General features: G+C 42.7%; 1 protein-coding gene across 1 annotated transcript; it reads right to left on the reverse strand.

Annotated features, from left to right (window-relative positions):
* On the reverse strand, window positions 1-9,905 carry rnaseh2a (ribonuclease H2, subunit A). Its single transcript, XM_075464362.1, has 9 exons — window positions 9,817-9,905; window positions 9,441-9,576; window positions 9,257-9,328; window positions 7,686-7,812; window positions 7,517-7,604; window positions 7,061-7,198; window positions 1,013-1,100; window positions 710-833; window positions 1-309 (listed from the first exon to the last, which is right to left on the reverse strand). Exons 2-9 carry the CDS (start codon window positions 9,565-9,567, stop codon window positions 147-149), a joined length of 927 nt encoding a protein of 308 aa, XP_075320477.1. The 5' UTR covers window positions 9,568-9,576; window positions 9,817-9,905; the 3' UTR covers window positions 1-146.
* Window positions 9,906-10,636: the final 731 nt, after the last annotated feature.

Raw genomic sequence — 10,636 nt, forward strand, 5'->3', positions numbered from 1 at the left:
TCCAGTTTTAAACTTTTTATTTATTTTTTTTAATACGAAAAAAAAGTAAACACAAAAAGGACAAATAAAGACACTGATTCAAGCTGTGCAAAAATCTAAGCAGTTGTCCTGTTTACAAAAAAATGCCAGTACGGGCTTATGCATCTTCAGAGTGTGTCGAGACTCCTCAGCCTCCGTTCAGTGAAGAAACGGTGTGTCTGCTGGGTCGGACTTTGGTCATGACCTCCAGCTGATGCACCGAAGTAAGACAACATGGACCTGTTGTTCTGCCGCTGCGCTGCCTTCTCCCCATCCTCTTCATCATCATCCCTGAGGACAGAGTTAACGAGACTGTTTTTCACACAGCGGTTAGAGCTCCTCTTCTAAGGTCAAATAATTTCCACAGACATTAAGTGTGACCTGTAAATCAACTAGATTGTGGTTACACACTAACAAATGAGAGCATTCTTGTCTACAGACTAACACGCACCCCAAAGCAGTACTGTAACACACATGCATAGTTTTTCCTTCCGTGATGTCGGGGGGGGGGGGGGGGGGGGAATTCCAAAACCTTGAGAACTGCAGTGCAGAATCACCATGGGTAGATAATGTGGCCGAGATGTTACTGCTGAATTTCAAAAGGTCTTATTCTGCCGTTCTTTAAATCAACCTCTTCTTGCAATTCATCCCAGGGATTTAGCCCAAAAATAAAGTCTGGAGACTTGTTTACCAGTGGACAGTCGCCGCCTTGCTGTCCATCAGGGTTTGGGCGGTGCTCCAGCTAAATCGAACAAACTGCGGGTAACCGAACACGGGGTCCAGGTACTTCAGCAGCCACGCTTTGGTCTTGGGGTCTAGAAAGACAGACAAAGAGCAAGTCTCAGTGTTCGGGTTATCTCCGAGCAGTGCGACATGGCACACAAAATATGTGAAAAATAAGGAAAAAGAAACGCCCATTGCTGGTGTAATAATTTATATTTGTCGTTCATTTAAAGATGTTAATAAAGGACCGTGACATGTGGCTTGTTACTACCATTTGGGTATCCTGAGCCATAATCTGCATCCACTTCGCCCACGTCTTCTGCAAAGTTCCAGCCTTTCACGACACGATCCCTGGCAACCTGAAAACCGGCAAATAGCATCAGAGAACCTCGATGAGTGTAAACAACAAGCAAGGAAGGCATCAACAAGGCAATAAAAGCGAGTAGAGGTCGCAAATGGGAGGATTACTACAGAAATACCTGAAGCCTCGTTAGGGCCAGGTTCAAAACAAAAACACAAGTGCACTTATTCACATATCGACTGCATGCGACAGCAGCTGGCAGAGACACTAAGCCGCTTTCACACATGCACTGGAGTCTTGAAATGTTGCAGAAATGTTCTAGAGCGGTGCTACGTGAGAAGACAAATGTCTGCAACGTTCCCGTCTTGACTTTCTGCACAGATTTTTTCATTGCGGAACATCTGTGGCCGCTGTGTGTGTGTATGAGACAGGGCTACAACTAACTATTTTAATAGTCGACTAGTCACCGACTACTGAAACGATTAGTCGTCTAATCGGGTAATTATTAATTTTTTCTTCAATTTGGCATGAAGTTGCTTTAATTATGTGGCAAATGATAAACAAAAAGTTTTCAGTGCAATCTGTTGGTTTTCTTAGCTAGGAAATTGTTTTTGAATTGGCTCTATATGAACGAATTGGATTATTTTATGAATTATGATTATTATTAATTAATTGAATTCCAATTGGCTTGAATTGGACTTACTATCTAAGTGCCTTGAGATGACATTTGTTGTATTTGGCGCTATATAAATAAAAATGAATTGAATTGAATTGATAACAAACACAAGAAAGATGGGTAATTCGATGAAAAATGCATCTTTTATTCAACTTTGCTGCTGATTCATACAAAAAGTAAATAAAAATGTCCTATCTAAAACCAATTAGGCCCAGTGCTCGGTCAGTATGGACATAAATAAATAAACCTCTGTCCATTTTTTAAGGACAGGCAAATGTGTTTTATAAAAAATAAAAAATTAATTATATTGGCTTGAATGTTACTTGAATCTTACCGAGGCGAGTAAGACTCGGTTTCGTTCAACTGCCCGACGTACTTTCTCTTTAAATGTGCATCACCGAGGTACTGCCGTGATACGCAAGTTATATCTTTTTATTCGCCGTGTCCAGGCTAAAATGCTCCCAAACTTTAGAAGTTTTGGTACGCGTAGCTAATGTGTTGGATGCCGCCATTTCCGTGTACGTTACCGCTCGACAGAGACGCTATTGTGCATGTGCGACGATCGGCAGAGATTGTAATTAAGTGAGATGCCGCACTCTGTTGGGAAAACACGTCTGGCGACAATAGTCGACAATGGAATTCATTGTCATTAAAGACTATTTCTATTGTAGCGTTCCGAGGTGTACAGGGCTTCTAAAGTCACTCTTTTATGCTGACAAAAACTCACGTACATAATACTCTTGGAGCTGAGCAACACACTCCGTTTATTTTTCTTCTCACCTGCGTGCACGCCTCCCAAAACATAACAATGTCCCCTCTCAGGACGTCACACCCCCGCGCCCACTCTCACACTGTTATCGATTTTTTTCGACAACTCGACGAATCGTTGCAGCCCTAAGCCAGATTTACAGTTGACGCGTCTGTCACGGCGGTGGTGGACCGTGACGTCAAAATTACGTTTCAGGCATGGCGCTTGCCTTGAAAAGACGGCGCAGCGCGTTGTCGTGCACCAGTCGATTTTTGTAACTTGGCTGCGCCGAGAATGACAAACCGGATGGACCGATGTGAGACCAGGCTCAGTCAGGAGGTGCGTTTGTACAGGCAGCTGTACGAAACTGCAGTGAAACAGCACAGGGAGCACGTAAACTCCCAAAACTGGTGGACAGAGATGGGCAGAACTTTGGGGAAAGAGGGAGAGTTCTGTAAGAATGTGTGAAAGAAGCTACGGGACAGATACGTGAAGGAAAGAAGAGGGCAGAGACTCAAAAAGTGGTGATGCCGGGGGCTTCAGACCTTCACCTCTTTTAACTGAATTAAAAAATTTAAATGATGCGAAAACTGCAGCAGTATCATTAATTACAGTATTCTTGCTCTTGACAGCGGCATTGTTTTCTTCTCGACTTCCCTGGTTGTAGAGTAGCGGTAACCTTCATGTAGCAGCGCCACCTCTGTGACGGAGAAAACTGCAACGACTGGCGCATCGATTTGCGCCACTATATATGGTGGGCACGAAATCGTGACTTCATCAACACCGCTCGCGCTAGCAGACGCGGCAACCATGCTAGAGCCTTTAGTGTGAGATGGTTAAAGTTTGCCTTTTCTGCTGATCCGTGTGCTCCGTTTCGCATCTTCAGTAGAAAGCCTCCCGCTGTGACGTGCTGGCGTGAACCGCAAACACGGAAAAATACGGAGCCCCTAAAGGGACATGGAGGGATTTTTTTTTTTGTGAGATCTCGCAAAAAGTATTGCGAGATCTCGCAAAAGTTTTTTTCCCACGTCAGTGAACCGGAAGTAAAACAGACACAGCGATGGAGGAGCCTACCCATCATCCGTGGGAGAAGTTTATTGATTTCTATTTTAGTATTGGCCTAACATATAAAGACATCAAATCCGTTCTTGCACGTAGACATGGCTTTGACATAAGTGAGAGACATCTGTCTGTTTTACTTCCGGTTCACTGACGTGGGAAAAAAAACTTTTGCGAGATCTCGCAAAAAAAAAAATCCCTCCATATCCCTTTAGGGGCTCCGTAGAAAAAAAGACCGGATCAAACCGTCCGAACATTCCCCCAAACATCTCCGGTGTTCATGTGCGAAAGCGACTGATGTTTGAGGGCTGCACGATACTGTTGTAGCATCGGCGCGCTGACGTGGGATCGTTGCAGGATGTTAAATAGGGAAAATTAGTCCACAGTCGTGCTAAAACTTTTATGATTTCGAGATGCAAACAGGAAACTTTGGAGTAATTATGCAAGCTAAGTGTGCCTGACAAAACATCTCTTCCTCAGATTTCAGGGCTTTTACAAACACAGAGATTTTTCTTGATTTAAAAATAAAAGGGACAGTTGCTGGTGAGCAACATGCTCGTGTAGAAATGTCTGGCTGCTAAGACAAACACAAAGGTCTGTGGAGGCGAGTCCATTTACTTGTACGAGCGGCAGCTGAGCCTTCTGCCCTGGCTGCTCGCCCAGCTGTCCTCGTGCACGTAGTTACTCACACTGATCGAGTTTATGTTAGTTTGTTAGTTAGTCCTTCTCTTCTCAGAACTGGAATCTGAGGACTCCCACCACTGCTGAGAGAGAAGTGTTGTGCAAGTCTCACTGTGGAATGGAGGGGAGCAGCAGCCCTGACCTTTCAGTAACAGGTTTGTTTTCACGCCTGTAGTCCAGGGCTCTAGAGTGCGACCAATTTGGTCGCACATGCGCCCTATTTTCTCAATGGTGCGCCTAAAAAAAAAATCTCAGGTTGCACCGGTGCAACCACCCGTTCGAGGAAAAAAAAAAAAAAAGTCTACGCGACTCTGAAAGTCTCCCTGTGGTTCAACATTAGACCCATATCGTGGTCTAAACCAATCAGAGATGGTGAAGGGCGGGACCCCCTTCTGATTGGCCCGTGTACGTGTACGTTTGAACACGTGCTTGCTAGTCAGACAGAGAGGTGATGAACCTCGGCTCGTCAGATAAACAGTGGATGTAGCCGCAGGTGATAAGATGAAAAGAACGATTGACAACTTTTTGGTTAAGTTAAGGCCTGATTCGTCCGAAAATAACCACAACCAATGCTCTGACACGGAGCCATCAACCTCCCACGTTATGTCAAGCCCAGGTCCAGAGCTAGCCTCAGATAATGAGCCACATACGATCGACTCCGAGCCAGAACCAACTGAAATTAAAAGGGCTAAAGTGTATACATTTCTAAGAGAGTGGCTTGACCAGTTTCCCTGGCTAAGATGCAGTAAAGCCGATAATATAATGCACTGCATTTACTGTAAAGTGTGGCAATAGTGCATTTGTGACTGGTTCTAATACATTTCGAATTGAAACGCTGAAAAAGCACAACGTATCTATGAAACACATTACCTGCCCAGTGTCCCCTCTCCCCGCTGCCTTTCAGCGGCAGGCAGCAGCAAACAGAGATGATAATCAAGTTTAATGTTGCCTACCATATTGCAAAAGTTCCCTTCACTTAGTTCAAGTCCGAAATAATTCTTCAGAAGAAAAATAGCTTGAACATAAACCCGACGTACAGCAAAAATGTCGCGTGCGCGCAATTTATAGGAGTCATCGCAGATACAATGGAAAAAAAGACGTCTGTGCTAACTGCGAACAGTGAGTACATGGCGTCACTGTGTACGGCCGTATCTTGAGGAGAGGAAGACCGGTGAATATACTGATTATATATATATATATATATATATATATATAACCCAACTACAGGAGTTGGCCATCCGAGGGGCATGTGACTGCAATGGAGGATAGTCCATAAGGCATTGAGATGTTCAGTTTGAAGCCCTTAAAACACTTGCAATTTTAATTTAGACTTTCTTTTTATTTAATTTATCTTGAGATGTTTTAAGTTTAAATTTCAGGTCAGTGAAGCACTTTAAGCACCAACACTTTTTCAGTAAGTTTCAGTAAGTAGTTAGTAAGTTAAGTTCAGTAAGTATGTAGAATTGTGTTTCAAATCTTTTTTACCTTTATTTTGACCAGATTGCTAGTTAATAGACATATATGGACAGCGATTTTAAAATAAATAAATAAATAAATAAAGTGAACCTGTAAAACTGCAGCGTTAAATGCAATTTGTTTGAAAATTTGGGTGCACCTAACTTTTGTGCTGGTGCACCTAAGAAAAAAAGTTAGGCGCACCAGTGCAACCAGTGTAAAAAGTTAGTTTAGAGCCCTGACTGTAGTCACCTACAACATTACCCAAATCACTCTAAAATAGACATCTATCCATCCATCCAAAAGGCCTTATTTTCATCTTCACCTAAACCTCTTTCAGTAATCCTGTGAGAATGCATTAATTATATTAACTAGGGCTGGGCAGCGATTAAAATTCTTAATCTAATTAATCACATGATTTCCCTGATTAATCGCGATTAATCGCATTTGTACGCAAAATCCAAAAATGAATTCAAAAGTAGTGTATAGCTTTTAGCATTTAGTTTTATTTTAAATGTGCTGCCATATGAATGAAAGTGCCATAACATTTGTTGTGCAAACACACTTTTAACATCAGCATCTTTCTGTAGTTTTTATGTAGAAGCCTCGCTCCACTGTCTGTTTCCTTGAATGACTTGCTGCTATCAGTTGTGTGTTTTGCCTTTAAGTGATATTTTAGACTGGAACTACTACGCTGAGAAGACAATTCAACTTGGCAGTGTTTACAGATGACTTTGGTTCTGTCAACTCCGCCGTCTGGAAGAACTTTAAAATGAAAATGGCCGAGTAAAAGTTCCGTACCCTTCTCCATGTTTGGTGGATCCGCCGATTACTTTCTTTTCCGGTTCCGCAGCAGACAGCAACAGACTTTTACAAAATAAAAGCCTGTGAGCAACAGACTTTTACAATAATAAAATAAATAATAAAACCAGTGGTCCGTGGCATAGTGGGCTGAGCAGGCGCCCCATGTACAGAGGCTATAGTCCTCGCTGCAGCTGGCCCCGGTTCGAGTCCCGCATCGGACGGCCCTGTGCTGCGTGTTGTTCCCCCTCTCTCTGCCCCCTGCTTCCTGTCTCTCTGAACTTTCCTATCCATTAAAGGCACAAAAGCCCCTTAAATACCTTAAAAACTACATTTTGTTTAATAGGACCGATTAGTTCAAAAACATATATATCAAACTTTGTATCACTTTAGAAAACCACATTTAGATCTTCATCCCTGCAACAAACTAAAAAGTACTTAAAACTACTTTACGTTGCCCGGAATATCCGCGGTTACCCGAGTCCAAAGACGCTAAGCTAAGACACACGAGCTTCGACATTCACCGACTATCGTCGGATCGTCTTAGTGCAATGAAGGTTAAATAAGACAAAGATCCAGTTTGTGGCCGATTGCTAACCTTTGCACAGATACTGGCCGCGCTGACGATGGGGAAGAGGGAGTCAGCTTTCGGCCTGACAGTCACCTCAATACCCGGGAACAGCTGCGAGAGTTTGGCTTCATACTTCTCTGCTGGGCCGACTGTGTCCACATAAACCTGCAGAGGGGGGGCGGAAGGATTACAAAAGATTACAAATGGACAAAACAGGCCGATCCAGCTGCAAGTCTGAATTAAATTAATCTACGACTGTGTCCAAACCTCTCAAGAGATATACCGAAATATGAAATCTAACAGGAAAAGTATCTAAACACCAAATAATTGAGGTAATACCAAGGTGTGTTGCTCTGATCACTAATAACATATTCAGAGTGCTCAATTTGGATGGAAAGGGCTACACTGAAGCACAGTTAGTCCATATAGGCTCAGTAGAAAGATGCAAACGTTCACATTCATGAAAATACTTTGTTGACAAACCTCTTTGAGCTGAACTCCACTGTCCAAGGCATACTGTATTAGACCAATGGCTGTGTCGTGTGAAAGGGCATTAAGGTTGTATTTTGTCCTTGAAGGAAATCAAAAGTCTGTGTCAGTGTTTGTGAATTAATGTCACGTGCCTCCACACGTGCGAATCGACGTGCGTTACCTTCGTAACATGCTGGTGGAAATGGTGTTGGGTGACAGAATCTGCAAGGCCCAGCCCACGTAACTTTTGGCTTCATCTAGTTTTTGGAAGAGGTTCTCTCTTTCTGCCTCTGATAGGGTCTTTGAATCTGACAAGACAGTGACAAATTATTGGGGGTGGTATACATTTTAACACACACTTAGAAGCAACTTAGGGCTTGTTTTCTTCTAAAGTCACTAACTTTCTGCAGTATTTAGCCTTCTTTTAAATAAGCATTTTGCCGGTTTACAAAAGCAAAAAAAAAAATAATAATACATTTGTCCACCTGTACAGCAGATTATGCCACAAACCCATCCACACCACCAATCTCCTTCCCCACACACAGAATACAGTCAGTCAGTCAGGGGGGCAAATCAAACAGCACGACTAAAGGAGTTCCTGCAGATACTTTGCCAACAATGCGGACGACTTGGTAGCAAAAATGCAAAGAAGTACCACAAAGAGTGGGTTGAATAGTCTGGAATTGGCCACAAGTGAAAACATTTCATATGTAGTTTAGCACCGATCAACAAAAACAAAAAAAACAAAAAAAAGCTGCCCAGCTATCATTAATGAGAACTATGGGTGAGACGAGACTGACGAGAGAGCTCAAGTCAGGTATACATGTAGGTCTGTAGTCTGTCTAAGCCATCCTAAATGTATGCAGATATAGTCCTAATGCTGGTGTGCAGGCCTATTTCTATTACACCATTTCTTTAAAGAATTTTTCAGACCCCAGTTGATTGATGTTCTCCCCGTGTACGCGTGGGTTCTCTCCGGGTACTCCAGCTTCCCCCGACTGCCCAAAAACATGCATGTTAGGTTAATTGGTCACTCTACATTCACCTTCGGAGTGAGTGTGAGTGTGTGTCTCGTTTGTCTCTGTGTGGTAGTGATGGGTCAGAAGAGCCGGCTCGCATCAAGTGAGAGCCGACTCCAAGTTTTTTTCCATTCGCTGCTTAGGTTTCACTTTCAGTGCTCAGTCCCAGCTCTGGTTAACCAGAGCTTTGTTATGATTGACCAGCATGGGACCAGCATGCGGTATTCAGTGAGAATTAAGGAGTTTGGTTCTGTTCTGTGGATTTGTTTGAAGTTTATTGTTAATTTGTGCAATAAAAAAGTTTAATTGAAATAAACAAATGTAAAAGTGGTTTTGTCACAGAATAAATGCAAAGAATTAGGCAATTATAAGGTCTCTCATAAAAACACTGAAAGCAAAAGGGTTTTCAACACATAAACCATGATTTTTTTTTGCAAAGTTAAGGTAAAATATAAGCTACAAAAGATCCTAAATAAGGAGCCGTTTAGGAGCCGAACTTCCCATCACTACTGTGTGGCCCTGTGATGGACTGGGTGTACCCCGCCTCTCTCCAATGACAGCGGCTCCAGGCTCCAGGCTCCAGGCCCCCCCCCATCCCCCCCATCCCCATCCCCATCCCTGATTCGTATTAAGCGGGTATAGAAAATGGATGGATGGAACCCAGTTGACTGCTTTGGGCTTGTATATGTAGACCTGGTTAATTTCTGTCACAAGATCTGGCAACCCTGATTACCTGCTACTTTCAAGTCCTTCAGCTCCTCCTTTTTGGTAACTGGACAGAAACATATCCCATACACCATGGGCCCTGAATCACAAACGAAAGCGCTGTGAGTGTGCATACTGCATGGCAATTTAATAAAACTGGGAAGATAAGACTTTTCCTACGGATCTAAACTCATAGACATAAACCAACATACCCAGCACAGGCCCCCTGCCTGCCTCGTCGATACCCAGACAGCAGTCCTCCGTCCTGCAGACATCAGGGATCTGAGAGACCAGCCGGCAGCTGACAGAGTTATCAGCTTCAAACGGGCCGAGGTCCATGAGTGCTTGCTGAAGGGAAAAGGAACACTTATCTACTATAATATGTTTACATTGTGTCATTTAAGTCTTTATCTCGTTCTACACACACAGATGATGCAGGTTAGAGTCACTACTGTTGTACTGAAATGTTGCTGTAAACGAACTCTACTGTCGGCTAAACGCTGTATGCTAGTTTAAATATATTGAATGTTTAAACTTGTAGTTCTGTCGCATACACAATGTTAATCCTTAAAAAAAAAACATCATTACCTATTTGGACGGTGAAAGAACTCTAAACCACACTGTTTGTATCTCTCTGCTGCAGATTTGGCGCCCCGGCTGTGACGTCATATGCTTTCTTCTTCTTCTCCCAATTAGCAAGGCGCAGTATCGCCACCATAAGGGCTGGAGTTTTTCATGGAATATTACACGTGATACCATTTTCTTTACCATTCCTTCAGGATCTAACACAATTGACCAAGGCCTTTTAGTTCAGAAGGTCCTTTGTTCCCACAGCCATAAGGCTTTATAACAGTGACTGCTGAGTTCTTCTCAAATTGATTGATTGATTTTTATTTATTTGTTTATTTTGTCATTTAATCATTTATTATTATTTAGTTAGTAGTAGTATTTTTATTGTTGTTAATACAATCATTGTAAATATTTTAAAAAAGGTTGAGCTACTTGACGAATTTGAATTTCCCCCATTGGGGGATAAATACAGTATTTTTCTATTCTATTCTATTCTATGAAATCTCTGTGACACGCTTTGGTCAAAATAGCGCTGGCAGACAGTACAGCAGCTCCCTTTTATATTATATTACACACCTCTGTTGAAGTGGATCATTTCAGACCCACTCGACGGCGCTCTGCCCCTCTTCACCCTGCCTCTTTTGAGGTCTGTAGTACTTCATAACCCTTGAGTCAGTTATTATGGAATGAGAGAAGATTGTACCGCACGGACCACACCAAACTGATAGACAAATTATTTGTCCAGCAATTTAATTCTCGAGTTTGCATGTTCTCCCCGTGTATGTGTGGGTTCTCTCCGGGCACTCTGGCTTCCTCCCACTGTCCAAAAAACATGCAT

Source organism: Odontesthes bonariensis, chromosome 4 (genome assembly GCF_027942865.1).
Source record: "Odontesthes bonariensis isolate fOdoBon6 chromosome 4, fOdoBon6.hap1, whole genome shotgun sequence".
NCBI classification, from domain to species: Eukaryota; Metazoa; Chordata; class Actinopteri; order Atheriniformes; family Atherinopsidae; genus Odontesthes; species Odontesthes bonariensis.